This window comes from Venturia canescens, chromosome 2 (assembly GCF_019457755.1).
Source record: "Venturia canescens isolate UGA chromosome 2, ASM1945775v1, whole genome shotgun sequence".
Lineage (NCBI taxonomy): Eukaryota > Metazoa > Arthropoda > Insecta > Hymenoptera > Ichneumonidae > Venturia > Venturia canescens.
In genome coordinates this window covers 22,642,608-22,661,250 of record NC_057422.1, presented here as the reverse complement: position 1 = coordinate 22,661,250, position 18,643 = coordinate 22,642,608, and the positions used below count along the sequence as shown (strand labels likewise).

General features: G+C 36.6%; 2 protein-coding genes across 5 annotated transcripts in view; one reads left to right on the top strand and one right to left on the bottom strand.

Annotated features, from left to right (window-relative positions):
* The window catches only part of Nadsyn (NAD synthetase), a 30,883-nt gene that overhangs the window by 11,413 nt on the left and 827 nt on the right, over positions 1-18,643 (bottom strand). The window contains exons 1-2 of one of the 4 annotated variants that reach the window (XM_043411626.1): positions 18,029-18,305; positions 17,723-17,746 (exon numbers count right to left, since the gene is read on the bottom strand). The exons of 1 other annotated variant lie outside the window; for it this stretch is intronic. Coding sequence is in view for 1 of the 3 variants with exons in the window: in XM_043411622.1 (XP_043267557.1) it covers positions 979-1,171 (193 nt within the window). In the remaining 2 variants the exon portion in view is untranslated. Of the gene's footprint in view, positions 1-978; positions 1,198-17,722; positions 17,747-18,028; positions 18,306-18,643 lie in introns of those variants that run through there. 2 more of the 4 variants (XM_043411624.1, XM_043411622.1) reach the window with 2 other exon arrangements.
* On the top strand, positions 87-17,603 carry LOC122406263 (cytosolic carboxypeptidase 2-like). Its single transcript, XM_043411619.1, has 15 exons — positions 87-319; positions 1,852-1,938; positions 2,840-3,024; positions 5,533-5,685; positions 5,756-6,039; positions 6,114-6,260; positions 8,592-8,946; positions 9,024-9,356; positions 9,455-9,682; positions 9,914-10,005; positions 10,216-10,438; positions 10,533-10,653; positions 12,747-12,894; positions 14,533-14,739; positions 16,601-17,603. Exons 1-15 carry the CDS (start codon positions 172-174, stop codon positions 17,127-17,129), a joined length of 3,240 nt encoding a protein of 1,079 aa, XP_043267554.1. The 5' UTR covers positions 87-171; the 3' UTR covers positions 17,130-17,603.

The window sequence follows — 18,643 nt, the reverse complement described above, 5'->3', positions numbered from 1 at the left end:
TAGCGCGATGATTTTCCCGCGGATCGAACAAATTTGTAGAGAGTGTTGTTCGACACCGACACGAAAAAAACTTGGTGCACCCTTACAAAGTTTTATAAAATTTGCAATTCGAAAGTGATACGCATGCTTCAGCAATAAAACAAATAAATTTTAAACTTCGTACAATGACGAATGAAAAATCTGCGATGCTCATCAATGCCCACGAAAATTACACCTTACCGAATCAGAATAACCTCGATGTGGGAAATGGACAATTTTTTAATGAGCAGCAAAGTCAGAGAACTGCAAGCTGCTCTATTCCCGATTCAACCGATTCCAGGTGAGCGAACGTCGCAACGTCATTCGTATAAGACGAATCATTACAATTAAGTTTGTTTTTATCGAGTAATCATCGCGAATGATTTATTTTTGTTAAAAAAATCGCGTCTAAAGAGTTCGGAGCCCGATTAAGATGACTCGAGTTTTTTTCGAACCCGTTCGTTGACCCAGACGAGCCACGAACTCGAGGGGTTTCTCCTATTGATCATGCTGACGTCGTATTAAACTCTACAGCCCCATGAGCGTGATCCCGCGGAACCCTCTCAAGGGAACGCACTCTCTCGTGTACGTTGTAAATCGCGGTGTATACAAGTTTGTAGATTTTACATAATTGCGTGCCCTCTTTTCTGACGTTTCAACATCCGTTTAATGAATATCAATATTCGATTCAATATAATTGTACATAAATTTGAAATGTTATTGTTGGCCAAGGAAAAGCTTCAAAAATGACGATACGACGATTAATGAAAGATTGCATTAAATAAGAATGATTTGAAACTTTCGAAAATTTGACACCGACTCAATCAGGATGATGGAACGTTGGTGATTAGTTGAGAAAAGTTTATGATTCAACGTGCCAACAGTCAGAATGGTGGAAGAAATTTTGACGTGGCAATTGAACGATATACGAAAGTGTGATTAAGGCGAAACGTCTCTCACTTGTCGAGATACCGGAGCTGGGTCGTATAATATTCGACACTGAAAATTTCGGTGAAAAGTTTAACACGTGTGTTTGATGTAGCTTTAGTTTTCCTTTCTGGCAATCGGAGTCTTCGCGTATCGACCAATCTTGGCGCGTGCAGTCTGACGGTATTTCCTGTTCCTGACTCGCACACTCCGATACATTTGCCATCCCTCCATATATTACTGTACTTTTCGTATGAATATATGAGCGATATTCGGCGTATAACTGTGTACTTTAACTGGCAAACCCGAGCTCGAGCCCTACGCCCACTCACTCGTTCGCGTACTACGAAACACTCGTAGTATTCACGTACGACTCTGAGGTCGTTGCCGTAAATTCCTATCGCCCGATCGTTCATTAACGCTCATGCATTCAGTATATTCACAACGTATATATGTTCTTTATTGTACCAACGAAGCGTTGTTCATCAACAGAAGTACGACCATTTCAACGCGTTCATTCATTAAACTCTGTCGTCGCTGCGACGAGTGCGAGACAATTGTCCTCAAAACTTGTTCAAGAATCCTCCTCATTTGATCGATCGTGTTTCTCAGATTCTCTTATCTCGTTAGAGTCGTTGAGAAACCAAGTGTCGACTCCAATTTTCACAATATAATGGGGAGAAAATATTGGATAAACGTATTTAAAGTGTGAAAAGGATTGTGTTGAATACTTTTGACTAAAGACGCGAGTTCTCGTTTTTATCGTTAGTGAACTCCGTCAAGTAATGTTGAATCTTTGTCCGCAAGCTCCAATATCATCGATAAATTGAAGAGATTTGATAAGCGAATTTTCGACGATCGTGAATACACGTTCTGATTTTCTTGTACGAAAATGATTTTTTCCAGCGACTTGCCTAATTAACGTGATCTCCTCGGATGTTGAGATAATGCCGGAGTACCGTGAACCGGTATCAGACAGCACCGATAACATTGGTGAATATTAATGAGAAGAAAAAAAACACGTGCGAATGATTTGTTTTTTCGATCGCTGAAGAGACGAATGTGTTCGTTGTTTGAATTTTCATTGATTAATCTCCAACTTTGCGTTTTCACGATGTTTCGTGGTAATGTGGTCCGCAACAACGTTCACGCTTCAAACGACGCTGAAGTTTCCAACGTTGGAGTCCAACGAAATGAACGAAACAAACGTTTGTAATTCACCAATTTTTTATTTCACGAATCGTTGGTGCAGCTTGAAAAACTACGAATCGGAAATTTGGCAGGGAACAAAATAAGAGAATTACTGGAATTATTGGAGAGTTTTTTTCCATCATTTCGTTGGACTCCAACGTTGGAAACTTCAGCGTCATCGCTTCAAAGGATGAAAAAAAAAATCATCGCGCAGTCCAGGCTTCGTCGTTCATTAATATTCTCGCATCGACATCATCGACGCATAAATCATCAATCATTAGTAGACAAATATTCACGTATTCATCAGTAATTTTCAACTGGATAACAATATTTACGTCACAAAATTCTCTATGAATCTCACGTCATACCACTGCTGCTTGACACTCGAAAATTTCGACTCCGTATCGCACTAAATCGTTCAATGTGAAATAATGGGATTGGCTTGTAATTCAAATGTTTTGATCATTGTACAAAATGAATGTCAACGGATCTTCGAGAGTATGAATCAGTCCCCTAACCTCACCTGCAATTTTTGAAATTTATATTTGCAACCATCTCACACATGCGCTCCCGGTGGGGGAATGCAGATTGATCCATACTTTTGCCCTTGAAAATCTATCGACGCTCTCAACTTCGATGAGCAAACTGTTTTACGAGCAAACTCATTCATGGGCTACGTTTTTTGTCACTTTTCATTTTTTAGGCAGTGTATTGACGACGCAATGCCTCAAAAATCGTCTCGGTCTTTCGAGACGAGACGTCGACTCTATTTTACCGATAACCTCTGGTATTTTGAAATATCGGGAATCGAGAGAAGGCTTTCTAGGAGAAACACGAAATGGACTCGACGCCGTTAGTCAAGAACCACGATGGCCCACCGAGTGCAAGGTCAATTTTATTCACAAATCTTTCATATTTAGGCGTTTATTCGTTTTATTCTTTACTTTACCGATCATTCGCGGATATCCTGATGTCAAATTTCATAATCGCCGATATTTTTTTTTTATATATACGTTTCACCGTGGAATTAAAATAAACAAACGATCAAACAACTTTTTTCCATGTACCAAAATTCTCGCTTCACTTTACACTGCGAAAGAAAAAAAAAACATTTGTTCGTGCAGCTTAATTCAAATGATTAGTTTATTGAAGTAAATTATATATTAAGAGGTTGGATCGGTCGGTATATCGCAACCGTGAGTGTGAGAGAGATTACTGCAAATTACGAAATCGAAATTCTTTGAAACAGTTTGACCAATTAAAAAAAGGCTGTCAGCCGATTTTTTCCATCGTCATGCGTAGGCTGACAGTGCCTTTTTTTTAATCGGTGGTCAAAAAACTGTCTCAAAGAATTTCGATTTCGAAAATTCCAAGTGAAGTTAGTCGACTGATCCATACTCTTAAGGATGTTCATGTGTGTCGTACTAGTCAGTTGACATATTTTTTTAAAAGAATTAGCCTGGTCATTCATATATAGCACAATATGAATAAAAATGTCTTATCTTAATTTTTTAATTGTAAATAATGTTTAACGATGTATGGTACAAGAGTCTAAATAATTAGAAATTGATCAAATTTGGTGATAATCTTCTTCAACATCAAGTGCGAAAACACAATTTTTTTCAAAATTTTCTTCTTCTTAGTTATCGAGTAATTACGCATTAAAGCAGATTTCTTATGCCCGGAATGTATACCTATATATATGGAAACGCTATGCTTATACACGTGAACTTTAGTGATCAATTATTACTCGATAACTATACAGAAGAAAAATCTTAAAAAATTTGTATTGTCAAATTTGGCACTAAAGAATATGTTCACCAAATTTTATTAAATTCTTATCATTTTGAAATTTCTTATGTTTTTAGCATGGTTTAGCATGGCAACATTGTAAGCCTGTACCAAATATCCTTAAGGTGATGGAGCAGTCGCTATCTCGCCATCGTGAGTGCGAGAGAGATAGCTGCAATTTTCGAAATTGAATATCTTCGACACAGTTTGATCAATAAAAAAAAGCCCCTGTCAGCGTATTTTTGCCATCTTTCCGCGTCCGCTGACAGAGCCTTTTTTTGATTAGTCAAACGACAGCGGAGAATTTTCATTTCGAAAATTCGAGGTGAGGTTAGGTGACTGATCCTTCACCTTAAGAGTATGGATCAGTCGACTAACCTCACTTGAAATTTTTGAAATCGAAATTCTTTGACACAGTTTGACCGATTGAAAAAAGGCTCTGTCAGTCGATTTTTGCCATCGTCCTGCATAGGTTGACAGAGCTTTTTTTTAATCGATCAAACTGTTAAAGAATTTCGATTTCGAAATTTTCAAGCGAGGTTAGTCGACTGATCCATACTCTTAAGTTGAGTTCATTTCAGAACATATTTCATTCCGAGTCTTTCACATGATTCGATAGCACACAGCGAAAAGGCAATGTTTGACAAACTTGAACGTAGCCAATCGACAGATTAGATCAGAGATCACCATATATAACCCTAAAAAGTACAGCTGTCACTACCATTGACAATATAACAAGTGACATATGACAAGTGACGTATAGGCCTGCAAAATTGCAAAATTCTGTAACCATTTTTCGTCTTCAACTCAATATTTCTAATTCAGATGGCTGTTGCCCCCCTTTTTTAACGTACCAATAGATCCCGCGCAATTTAATTCTTATAAGTAATGCTTTCAATCTTCAACATCTAATTTATAAATATATCCAATTCCGAGTTGAAGATGGTCGAAGGGGCCAGTAAGTCATTGTGGCCATAAGCGAAATGTTAATTTCTGTACTTTTCGTCTGTTGATATTTCAACCAAACAGTCGATAAGAGGTTTTGAAATTTCACAGGCATAGAAAAGAAATCTTGAATTGTAAGACATAAAAAAATTAGAGTGCAATCTAAAAACAGCCCTCGCGCCTGAACATCAAAATTTCTGACTGACAGATCGACAAAATCACCGCAGAACCAAATGAATTTATTCGAATGACTGTTATTATGAATTCCTTCTTGCATACTTTTTATTTGTTCCAATAAATATATTTGTTCGCGTCTCAATTATCGAATGATATCAAACGGTAATCGCGCATTCGGACGAATGAATAAATGAATCACAGTTTATTTCAAGGATTTTTCGTTGCATCAATGCAAAAATTCGTTCAATTCCTTCCGAGCTTTGTTCGCCTTCGACCAATAACTTGTTTCGTCATTTGCTAGGTATTTTGTTTAATCTCCGAATAATTTTATTTCCCGGATCGAAGAGAATGTTGCAGTTGAGACTTCTCTCAACCGTCTTGATCATCAGCATTTTTTTTTCTCACCATAAAGTTGACACTCAAAATTTTTCTATGATTTCAATGAGAGTTTAAGGATCATATTCTGTTTGCTCTATTTTTCAGGTGATTCAGGCGAAAATTCGTCACATCGAGTACGCTCCAGCGACTCCGGAGCCTTATTATGCTCCAACCGGAAGAGAACCGCGACCAAAACCCGTCGGAGAGGATCTTGGCACGGTGATATTCAACTATTGTCCAATGAGCGCAACGAATTACGTGCGTAACGAATATTCTACTTGGAAACGCGTGATTCGGGCGAAAACAGAGAGAGAGTTTGTTTGCGCAGTTTAGTAGATCGTGCGCAGGAGGGTGTGCGGTTCTCTCCGAGTCTTCGGACTACTCCAACGAATCCGGAGACTCAGCATCGAATCACATTGATTTCGGGTTCGCGAACAACGTTCCCTCGGATCTCCGTTTCGAGTCTAGATTCGAGTCCGGGAATCTGGGAAAAGTCATCAAAATCACTGATACTTATTATCAGCTACATTTGCGCAATGATCTGTACACGCAACGCCACATGCAATGGTATTACTTCAGAATAACGAACACGAGAAGTCGGACGATTTATAGGTGAGTGTAGAGACAACGCGCCCACGAAAACCTTATGATCAACTATCAAGTTACAACGATTTCATTATTTCAAGGCTTTCGATCGTTAACTTTTGCAAAGAAGACAGTCTCTACAACGAAGGATTGAAACCTCTTCTTTACTCGACGAAGGACGCCAGTATGCACGCTGTCGGATGGAGACGATGCGGTGACAATATAACTTATTACAAGAACGATTCCTCGTAAGTCATTCTTTTTTTTTTCATTATCGTTTATTGTTCTGATTTGTTTGTAGTATGTACATACTTAGAGATCATTGCCCCTAGGGTCTCTATACTTTTATGGGATAGAATAGGTTTATTTATATTTATTTATTACCATTTTAGTTTTGTCTTTCATCTGCGGCGTTAGTTTTTGTGTTTCGCATCTTTTTTTTACTTAAAGTCGTAAGTCATTCAAAAATTAAAAAGTGTCAAGCTAACACTCACTCGCAGTTATAGGGTAATATGGGGCAAAATGTACACATGGGGCAAAACGGACTTTCCCGAAACGGGTGGGGCTCAATATGTTGAATAACTGAATTGTAGAACGGTCGATATTTCGAAATTTTTAAAGTTGTGATATCAGTTTGGAGAAAAATAAGTAATTCGAAATTCTTATTCCCGATCGACTATTCAGCAGATTGCGTGTTTAATCAAAAATTCATTCTTTGAATTCGTATTTATCCGAAAATATATATTTCAATAGTTTTCATTTCGAATGCAATTTTAACAGACCATCTGAATGTCAAAAGTTCATATTTTCGAATTCAAAATGGAGAATAATTGTTTTACAGATAGACCAGAATATAGAGTAGCAAAAAATCGAAAGTGAATTTTTCGAGCCTATAAAACTTAGATATGCAGAATAGCGATGGCTCGAAAAGGCGAAAGTTAAAATGGCGATGTTTAAAACGGGAGATCACCGGTCTGAGTAAGTGAGTGAGTGAGACGGGTGTATTTGGAGCTCCACTGCATTTCTTTATTTTGATCAATCGATTTTCTAACGTTTCGCTATTTTGACTATTCGACTTTTTGGTGTTTCAGTATTTCAACCTCAGTAATATTTGGTCTTTCGTTATTATATTTTCAAAATTGTGAATTTTCACAGTATCGCTGACCGTAGTAATTTATGAATCGAAAGGGTGATAGTCGAATTTTCGAAAAATCGATATTTTAGTCATCGTCCTATATGGGCGATTGTTACATTCTATTTTCGATGTAAACGTGCTTCGAACCTTGCAGTTTCTGCTTTATTTATTTTCGGTATTCAAAACTCTAGTCGAATCATATCTGTCTCCATATTATCATTCGAAGTTTATAAACTCGAGATTTTAGCTGTTCGAAATTTTAGTCATTCCAACATTTGATCCCCACCCCCCGAAACTGATATTTTATAAAATGCATAAATTTTTTTTTTCGGTTCCAAATCATGTCCTGACCATAAATCATGGTAAATTATTGAATTCCACGGTGACATCCCCAAAAAATTCAAGTTTCAGAGCAAAATAGATCCCAAACTACTTTCTCACTATCTATTCCCTTTTTTGACTTATTTTTAAAAACCACAATAGTAATAAAAGTACGAATAAGGAAAAAAGGTTTTTTATTCATTTTTTACAAAAATCGCACTCATAGCTGACATCTTCGTCTTCAACACTTGTACACAAGGTGTGTGCCCATTTTTTGCATGTTACACGGTAAATCCAATCTTCGGAGGATGACGAATAAACCCTTCGCAAAAAATGCAAGAAAGACGAGGACTTGGCTGTCTTGGTGAGCTTTTTTCTATCTGCTAAACTGCTACATTTCGAAAAATTTCGATATTTCGATTTTTATGTCTCTTGGAAGTTGTGTCCGTTGTGCCCTGGAAAATTTTTTTGAAGAAATTCCGGAAACTAGGACCATGAATCAATGGTGGGACTCCAATATAGTGCGAACACGAAATATACCCCAGCACGGTGAACCCAAAGTTAATTTTTTGCATTCCTGAAAAACATGACAGAAATGGGATATAAAATTTGACTCATTTCTTTTCATTTACATCCAAGGAATGGAGCCTGAGTGGTCCCATTTCTTTCCCCATATTACCGAGTTGACATTCTATTCGGGGACAGTCGCTTGGAACTTTTTTTTTACGAAATTCGGGAAACAAGAACAGTGCATCAATTTTGGGACTCAAAAATAGTTGAAAGACCATATGCTCATCAATGAAGCTTGCTTAAATCCTTAAGTCCATTTTGCCCCATACTACCCTATATAAGAGCAGCTAATGTAAGTAACCGCTTAGTTTGCGACGGTGAGCTTTCCACGAGATCGAATACAACCCCATAATCTTTTTTATTGAGTACAAAATCTCCGTATAGTTACGCGATAACATACCTGCGCAATAAAAGCGCATTTAGGAAAAAAATCCATGATAAAAACTGTGTGAAACGACCGAAGAGTATTGAAAAATAGAGAAAAAAAGCGTCATCACCAGCAACGGAGGTTGCGAATCGCGAAGGTTCATTAGAAATTGTCCGTTGATCCCAGAGACGAGGAAAAGGAAAAGCACACTCTGACGTTCAACATAACTTTTCCACACGATCAAGACACCGTTTACCTCGCTCATTGCTATCCATACACGTACACCGATCTCCAAGAATATTTATCAAGGATTTCGAGCGATCCGGTGAAAACGAAGTTCACCAAGCTCCGGTTACTCTGTCGAACTTTAGCAGGAAACAACGTTTATTATTTGACTATTACGGCGCCTACGTACAATGAGGAATGTAAGAAAAAAAAGGGAATCGTCATAACAGCCAGAGTTCATCCTGGCGAAACACCTTCCAGTTGGATGATGAAGGGAATCATTGATTTTCTTACCGGAGAATCGAATCAAGCGAGGGTTAGTAAATAAAAATAATAAATTTCACTCCACGTTTATTGAAAAGCTGAAAAATACGGTGACGCACTGATCTTCAGGAACTCCGGGAAAGATTTATCTTCAAACTTGTACCAATGCTCAACCCCGACGGCGTTATAGTCGGCAACAATCGTTGTTCTCTGTCCGGAAAAGATCTTAATCGTCAGTACAGGACAGTTATGCGAGAAAGTTATCCATCCGTTTGGCACACCAAGTTAATGATACGGCGTTTGATGGAGGAATGCGGAATCGCGATTTACTGCGATCTCCATGCTCATTCGAGAAAACACAACATATTTATATACGGCTGCGAGAGCAAACGAGCCGGCTGTTATGGAAAATTGACGGAGCAAGTGTTCCCCTTGATGTTGCACAAAAATGCGGCTGATAAGGTGATCGCTCATTGACGTCGATCAATTTTCATCTTGCATTCTTGTTTCTCTGCGTTTTTAACGAATTTATTTATTTATTTATTTATCGTTTGTTCAAGTTCTCCTTCGAAAATTGCAAGTTTCACATCGAAAAGGGAAAAGAAGGGACGAGCAGAGTGGTCGTTTGGCTCATGGGAGTGCAAAACAGCTACACGATGGAGGCCTCGATGGGTGGATCGAAATTGGGCTCGAGAGCAGGCACACACTTTTCTGCTCAAGATTACGAACAAATCGGTAAAGCTTTTTGCGAAACGTTGCTGGACTTTTCGGACGAAGACCCTGGCAAGGTACGCTCCGATTCTTTTCTACGTTCGCATTCAAATATTCGCGTGATCACTGCATTTGAAAACGATGATTTTTTTTTCTGCTCTCTGTTACACTTTACGCGGATCGTATTTCTCGGTAAGCCGAAAACTTGGAGTAGGATTCTCGATGAATCCATGACGTTGCATTGTGTTGCCGAATTTAGAGATTGTTTTTTCTCCAATTTAGGATGATACCATCGAATGCGAATGCAGGAGAGGCTTCGGAATAAAATACTGGTTCGGCTTATGAAAGAGGGATCGAGCGCAGACGAACCGACTAATATCAATCTCACCGATTATTCCAGGCGAGTTGAGTTTCGCGTTTAAGAAACTCTTAATTCAGAATAAGTTGTTTATGGGAATAAATTCGATTCTGTTGGACGAGAAATGATGAATTCGATCATTTTTTAAATTTAGTGCGGTCAGCGATTCAATTCATTCGACTGACGATAAATTATAAAAATTTCTTACACCTTGATCGACGCGTTTGAAAGCTCTTTTGCTGTGTTTTTTAGCGACGAGGGTGACACTTCCGAGAGTTCATCGGAAGATGAAAAGATCAGAGCCGGAGGAGGAATGGATCGGGTTGATTCCGAAGGGAGAGATTACAGATTGCAATATTTATCGGTTCCTCCGCCCTCGCCGTTGCTCCCGAGATCGCGAGCGACAAACAGATTGAAAAGAAAGCCGAAAAAAGTCATCCTCGACGAGGGCCAAGTTACAAGAAGAATTTATTTGGTTGTAACACTTTCGATCACAGCGGGGATTAATCAATCCGAATTATGATTATTTAGAATATTCATTTAATTAAGTACTTCCAACGGAATTGCAGCCTCGTAGAACTGTCATGGACCTTCCGGCAACCGATCCAGGAAGCGATTTGTGCGATCTCACCGACTCGGGAGACGAAAGTTATCGGCACTCGACGAATGCTCCAGCTCGAAAGACCGCAGGTAGCATTTGTTTTGACGCATTATTGTTCCGCGCTCAAAGTAACGAAATGATCGTCAAAGATTTGCCGTTAAAAAAAAACATTCAAAAAGTTCCTTTCATAAAAGAAGAGTTGTCACGAAATCTCGAAGTGCGAGTTATTTTTGAAGCTGCTATAGACGAATACTTTGATTGGTTGTCGATGTTGTGCTCGGAATTCGTTCATGTGCGTATTTCAGATCGTAGAAAAAAGGAGGAAACAATTGCAACTCATTCGATCGCGATCGTGTCAGATAAATTTATTTAGCGACATAAGAGTGAAGTGATGGAGTAATTTAGTAAGAGTGATCTTACGCAATTGGCGATCCACACTAAGCATGCGACGCCTCGCGGATTTTTCTTGAACTGCTGTTGGAGTGCAAAGCAGACGACCTGTCGCGTAATATTAATGTCGTTAAATGGTTTTTGGAGCAGTTATCAGCAAAAATGTACGTATTCATAAATTTGTCGGAGTTTTAAATACGACTGGTCCATGTTTCCAATGCTAAATCATGCACAACTGTCAAAATTGCACTCCAATAGCGCCATTTTTCTGAGGGACACGAGCGCCGCCATCGGTAGTGTGGATCGCCAATTCGACCGTATAGGTACCGTGATTTTTGCAATGAACTATTCGAAACAATAGTCCTGAGCAATATTTCTATTTAAAAAGTGTTAAAACAATTAAAGACAAGCGCGCACGGTGACCCTAGTGTAAAAAAAGATTTGATGTTCTGGTTTGCAAGTTTTAGGAATTGGTTTCTAGTAATGTGTGCAACGACCAAAATTTCTGCGCCTCGAAACAACGCATTGAATCGAATCTTTTACGTGTGTGTATATCGACATTAGGGTGTGTCGAAAAAAATCGATATTTTTTTTTTGGCTCCACAAGCATTTTTCTTCCTGTTATGCCAAACGATGAAGCTAGCCAAAAGGACAGCTCAAAATAAAATTATTTCGGCCGGCCCACCGCATACTTCAATTTTCCATAAGAATAACATGTGAAAAAAAAACTTCGGTGAACATTGTTCCATATCATCTGTAAAAAAAATTGCACAGATATTCTACTGACGTATTTTTGTAGAAAATTGAATTCCCTACAAAAAAAAGTCGTTAGAGTCATTGGCTTAGAACCAATCGTTCAACGATTACAGCAGTTTAAAGTTTCTAACGTCACCTAGCCAGATTTCGCATGTATCATTCCCTATTTTCGAGGTCGCTCCTTTTAATGGTACTGTTTAAATTGGACTGAAAACTATTTTTAAGTATAGTTTTTCAAAAATAGCTTCTAGGATCGTTATCTAGGCAAAAATATCGGGTGCATACTGTTCTCATTTGTTTGAACGAACGTCATAAATTGTTTGTCTTTCCACTATTTGTTTGAATAAATTATGAAATTCAATTAACCAAACCAAATGCATAGATACAATATACATAGGAAAAGAGAGAGAGAGAAAGAGAAAACAGTTCAATTTATTTCCCGTGCTTACTATTGAATTGATTAACTTATTATAATTACATGTTGGCGTAATACCGAACCGTTTGAGCGCTGTAAGCGCACACGTTGGCTTAATGCCGAACTGCTTCAGTCTTAATTTTTTTTAAATATAAAAAAACATAGGCTTTAGCCCAATCTAAAAAGCACCGTTAAAGGGAGCGACCTCGAAAATAGGAAATGATACATGCGAAATCTGGCTAGGTGACGTCAGAAACTTCAAACTGCTGTAGCCTTTGAACGGTTGGTTCTAGGCCAATGACTCTAAGGACGTTTATTGTAGGGAATTCAATTATCTACAAAAATACGTAAGTAGAATATCTGTGCATTTTTTTTTAAAGATGATATGAAACAATGTTCACCGAAGTTTTTTTTCACGTGTTATTCTTATGGAAAATTGAAGTATGCGGTGGGCCGGCCGAAATAATTTTATTTTGAGCTGTCCTTTTGGCTATCTTCATCGTTTGGCATAATAAGAAGAAAAATGCTTGTGGAGCCCGAAAAAAAATATCGATTTTTTTCGGCACACCCTAATCGACATCCACGGAGCATGCAATAATCCCTGCATATGCGTTATTACAGAAAAAGAAGAGGATGCGAAAAAATACTCGAGCGGCGAAATCCTGCCAACTTTGATTAGACCACACAGTTTGTCGTTCGCCGAAGACACATCGAATGCTAAAACTCCTCGTAAAACTGTCACACGATCACGCTGTGTTCAACCACCAAGGTCATTTTCACCGATTAGTTCGAGCTTTTTTTAACCAAAGAAACTTTCCGTTTAATTAATGTTTGTTATGAAATTTCGGGTATAATTTTTGTGATAAAGATAAGGCTGGAATCGTTTAGAGAAATATGTATTATATTATGGTGATGCAAAAAAAATCGATATTTTTTTTGTCGGAGCGCCAACGGGAATCGTTAGTACAACAAGAAAAAGTAAGTTTCCCAAAATTTCAGATTTTAAACAAAATTTTTAGATCGTGCTCAAGCCACTTTTTGATTAAATGGCTCCTGTTTTTTTCTCAAAAATCGCGAAGCAAAAATTTTTTTTTGCTCTCATAGCAGAAAGTGTTAGTGCTCCTCCATGGAATAATGAATCTAATAATATTTTGTCACTCTCAAAAAAATTAAAAGCCTACCTCGCATAATTTATTATTTTATTTCTCTGTATATTTAGCTATAAATCATAAGATTAAAAAATGTGTGGCTACAAATGGCAATTTTTGTCGTCACTCTAAAAAAAGGGGAGAATGTACTTTGCAAAAACATAGTTTTTCAAAATAACATCCTATAACAAATATTTTTGCGTTTTCTCAAACAATTGGTTTCACATCTCCTGTATTTTTCATACAGATATACATTTTTATGCACAAAAACTTGCCAGGGCATCGTACAACAATGAAAACATGCCAAATAAAACTGAGTTTTGCCAAATTTGAATTCTTTATTTCAAAGTCTGATATTTCACCGCAGAAAAATTTCACGTGCGTTGTAAAAATTAGTAAAATATTTTGACCGAGTTCTGTTAGAAAAAAAATGTAAACTAATGAATGCAAAATCTCAAATTTTTTTCATCGAATTTCCAAAATCGGTCTCGTACTTTTTGCGGATATAAAAAAAATTAAATTAACAAGATCGAAATAGGTCTATTGTACAAAGTTGCCATCTTGTACAAACTCAGATTACTTGTAAACAAACGGTTTGAAACTAAATTTTTTTGTGATTTTGCATTCACTAGCCTACATTTATTTTTCATCAAAATTCAGTCAAAATATTTTACTAATTTTTATAACAAATGGGAAAACTAGCAAATTCCCAAATTATAACGTCTTCTGCAGTTCAATTCCAAACTTTGAAATAGAGAATTTCAATTCGACAAAATTTTGAAAAATTGTTTTTGCAGAATACTTTCACCCCTTCTTTTGGAAGGACGATAAGAATAATTATTTGTAGCCACACATTTTTAAATCTCATAATTTATAGTTATATATACAAAAAAAAGAAACAAATTATGAGCGAATTGGCCCTAAAATTTTTTTTGTGAATGACAAAATTTTATTAGATTTATGGAGCACTAACACTTTCTGCTATGAGAGCAAAAAAAAATGTTTGCTTCGCGATTTTGAGAAAAACAGCAAAACATCGAAAAATGGCTAGAGCACTATCCTAAATTTTTTTTAATCTGAAATTTCGAGAAAATTCCTTTTTTTTATTTACAGCGATTTCCGTTGGAGCTCCGGGGGAAAAAAAGTATCGATTTTTTTTGCATCACCCTGATGTATAATATATATTTTTTCCGCTACGATACAACGCTGCACTTCAATAGGAAATTTTGCTTTTTCAAAGGCTCATTCTTACTCTTTAGGCTCATCCGAAACTTGTCCCCGATACCGGCGCGCACTCAAGACGTTCAAGTCAAACTTACGTCGCTAAGACAACAAATATGGACAGGGGTTTGGATGGACGATCCACTAAATGCTAACCTGGAAAGTTCTTTTGTAAAAAGTCCATTGAGTTGGGGAGTTTCGAGCCTGGCCCTCGCCTATCACACTGGCAGTGAAGCACTACTCAAGTCAGTGCCTTCTATTCTTATCCAATCGCTTTGAAAATTGTTTGAATTTCAACCCTTTCATTTGTTAAAATATTCATAATGCCGATATTGTTAAGAGGTTGGAAAAAGTCATCAAATGCTCTCTTTGTTATCGTAAATTCAACAACCGAATTGAAGTTTCGAGAACACGGTCCAGCAATTTTTTTCCCATTTTTATGTAACTTCTTTTTGTTTCATAGACTTTTAGTTGTTAAATTGTCACCGAGCGAGAATGGTTGTTATGATAATCATACAAATCGTTATTATCTCCTTATCCTATAAATATTAAAAACTGAGATTGCGTTTTTGGAATATACGTTCGGATATAAAATTTATACATAGAGTTCTCGATTCCATCGTCACGGTAATTTTCGAACAAATTCTTTAAATAAGAGTGAACATGCGGTCACCCGATACACATATAGAAAGCCATCAAATCGAATCATTACAATTGAACTATTAAAATTCATTAGTAACGAATATTCTCAAACAATGACTCACATAAATTCGGTCGGTGTTTGACTCGATTGTTATCTGAAGAAATAGGCGAAGCGCTGCCTGCTCCATTGGGAAATTGAAAAATACACGGATAGAAAATTCCAAAAGTGCGGTTCTACATCGTAATATTTATTAATTCTTACGAACATACATAGTAATTTTTTTTGAAGCGAGAACTCGATGAAAATTGTTGTCTGATACCAAAACAAATGATATTCTGCCATGTACCAGCATAGTACATTTCTAAACACTTTGGTGGATCATCGACGCTTGTGTTCGAGCTCCTCAAATTTTACTATACTCAAATGTAAATTTCGATCTGCATTACTAATTCTACTTTACAGTTCATGATCCAGTAAACATAAATTTTACAATGTTTCTTCGGTAAAGTACGTAGGAAAAAAATAGCACAGTTTAAGGTATTACTGGATGGATAGCCCATCCGATAAATTGTACCTGATCGGAATTTCCGTACTTCGTGATGCAATAAAAATCTGAAAAAATTCAGCAACATTTGGAAAGTTATGAACTACAATTATCAATAATAATATTGCCCAAAAGTTATTAATAAATTGTTTAAATCAATAATTTTTTAACAATTTTACAGTAAACCCTTGTTTGTTTTTTACGAATCGAATGTGCGCATTTTTCTGAATGGTCATGATTTTTTTCAGAATTTTCGTGGATTTTTGAAATTCATTTGTTAAATTTTTTAAGTGGCTCTATTTGTAAATTTTCGATCCAGTAACCTTGAGACTTTTCAAAACTGATGGTAAATATGTCTTCTAAAACATATCCAAAATGCAAATTCTAAAAAATTTATTTCAAAATTTTTTCAAGAAATTTCAAAAATTCACGAAAATTCTGAAAAAATTTATGAGCATTCGGAAAAATACACACATTGGATTCGTAAAAAAAAAACAATGGTCACCGCAAAATTATTGAATAATTAATTGTTTAAACAATTTGTTATTAACTTTTGGGCAATATTATTATTGGTAATTGTTGTTCATAGCTTTCCAAATGTTGTTGAATTTTTTCAGACTTTTATTGCATCACGAAGTACGGAAATTCCAATCAGATATAATTTTTGGTCGAGCTATCCATCCAGTTATACCTTAAACCTCTATCAGAGCAAAATACGTAATGAAAAAATTTTTATTCGGAATTTATATGAAAATTAAAATGTTTTTGGTAAAAACCTCCAAAACGGACGATACCAATAAACCCTAACACTAAGGCGGCATAGTAATTCTTACTATTTTTTTCTCTCCGTGTACTCACAATAAAATAATGAACATATTGTTCATTATAGACGTGTTACTGTTCTTTTTTTTCTTAACAGATCGTGTTCAAAAAAGTTGGAAGCTCTTGATCACGTTGGCAAAATAGAGTCGCGAAAACAAAAAAAAAATAACAAAAAGTTGGCAAAAACAAATACGAGCCAACCGAGCGAAGATACACCCGAGGACGAGTCACAAAAGCCAACGAAAAAAAAGCGAACACGTTTGAAAAGGCAGAAAGTTGTAAACGTTGGAAACACCGAAGAAACAACGGTCGCGAAACCGATCGATCGAGTAAATTCACTCAAGTTATATGGCATTGCTAAAATTCCGAAACCTCAACAAAAACAGAAATCCGAAGCGAAGAAAAAATTTCGTAGAGGAAGTCTCGTGGCAGCTACCGCTATGCACATCACGAAAGCAAAACACACAAATGTCCTTGAAGCTTTCAGCGAAGGTTCGAGTTCCGAGGATGTTTTGGCTGTGACCAAACCGAGAACGAATAAGAAAAAGAAAAAAAATGGTGGAGCCAAAAACAGAGCTTCGAGCGCCAACATTCCATTCCGAAATGTTAAATCTGATGAAAAATGAATGCTGGCGCGTTAAGGTATCCGTTGCAATTTACACTGCCACTGTTGACATTCCGATTAAAATTCGCCTTTATCATTGGTAGAATTTGGCTACGTGATTTCATTATCCTTGTTTCGATGTACTCAAAAAAATTGTAAACAACATTACATGATATATCGAATGACTAATAATAAATAAGAAATTCCGAATGCGAGATTTCGTTTTATTCAATTGCATTCTAATAATCTCAATTGTTGATATATTTACTAATTTAGAAATGCCAAGCTTGGTATACAGTCCAGAGTTTTAAAAATAAAGACCTTTCCTAACGCATGCTGATTTTATATCTCGAATATTTCGCGATCAAGATCCTAATTTTCTTTCGACATCTTACCCTTGTATTATTGTCTGAAATATAAATTAAAAAAAAAATCATCTATCAAAATCACCGAGATTTGCAACTCATTTCGAATTTTTGAAATTTTAATTCTTCGACACGGCTTGATCGGTTACCATAAAGCTCTTTGTGAATTGACAGGGCATTTCTGTAATCAGTAAATCCGTGTAGAAGAATTTCATTTTCGAAATAATTCATATCTTTTTCGTATACTCACGATGACGAGCGATACCGACTCGTACTGTAAAATAAAAAATAAAATAATAACACTACGACGAGGGACAACCTTAACAATATAGCTTTCTTGTTTGCACGTAATTTGCTTTCTTTTCTTTTTTTAATTTTTAATTTCTCTTACAAAAGAATGAATTGGTAAACATCTTCATTGTTCCTATATGCGTTGAATGCGATAAACACGTCAAGCGTTTATCTATCATGGTTTCATAACGAATGTACCCACTGATTTTTCAGATAATAAAATTCGTTCATATAAGGCCGATAGTATAGAAAACCACCAACTTACCGTTAATAAACTCGATTACAAAACTTGACAATTGAGACGCCACGTTCTTTTTACAAACCGGCAACGATTCCGTTGTTCGTTTTTATTACGCATGAACACGAATAATCATTGAATATTATGAAAAAATAACGGATAAAATAAGACGAAACATAAACCGGTGTAATGAACTTTTTACCGACAAAAGATCTAATCAACACAGTGACACAAATCAATGATACAACTATATTCATATGAAAAGACACGAATACGGGCGCACAAGCATCGAAGTGTAAATACTGAAGAAGAAACAGTACTGCTGTTGTTTCTACTTATGCCAAAATAGCCTTGTACAGTTGTGCCCTCTAGATTTTAAAGACTAAAGAAAAGCTGGGTCGGTATGAATGTTCACGGAAGAGCTACAATTTTCATTTCCAGACTTCTATAAAAAATTGTTAAAATTTTTCGTTTTATTCACATTCTATGCATTCATTAATAACATTTTTAAGAATGTAATTGAAAAATCAAAGGTAATCGACTGCACACGTAAATGGGAGCGCACAGGATTTTCGTTCGTGCACACTTCTGCGCATCCGCGTGCATCCCCCCCTCCCCCCCCTCCACCCTCCGAAGCACATG

What these genes read in the sequence shown, in the direction of transcription:
- LOC122406263 (XM_043411619.1), top strand. Translation starts at nt 172, where the DNA reads ATGAAAAATCTGCGATGCTCATCAATGCCCACGAAAATTACACCTTAC. An exon ending in CCCGATTCAACCGATTCCAG is followed by an intron (nt 320 to 1,851) that starts GTGAGCGAACGT and finishes GATTTTTTCCAG; the next exon opens with CGACTTGCCTAATTAACGTG. An exon ending in CAATGAGCGCAACGAATTAC is followed by an intron (nt 5,686 to 5,755) that starts GTGCGTAACGAA and finishes TTGTTTGCGCAG; the next exon opens with TTTAGTAGATCGTGCGCAGG.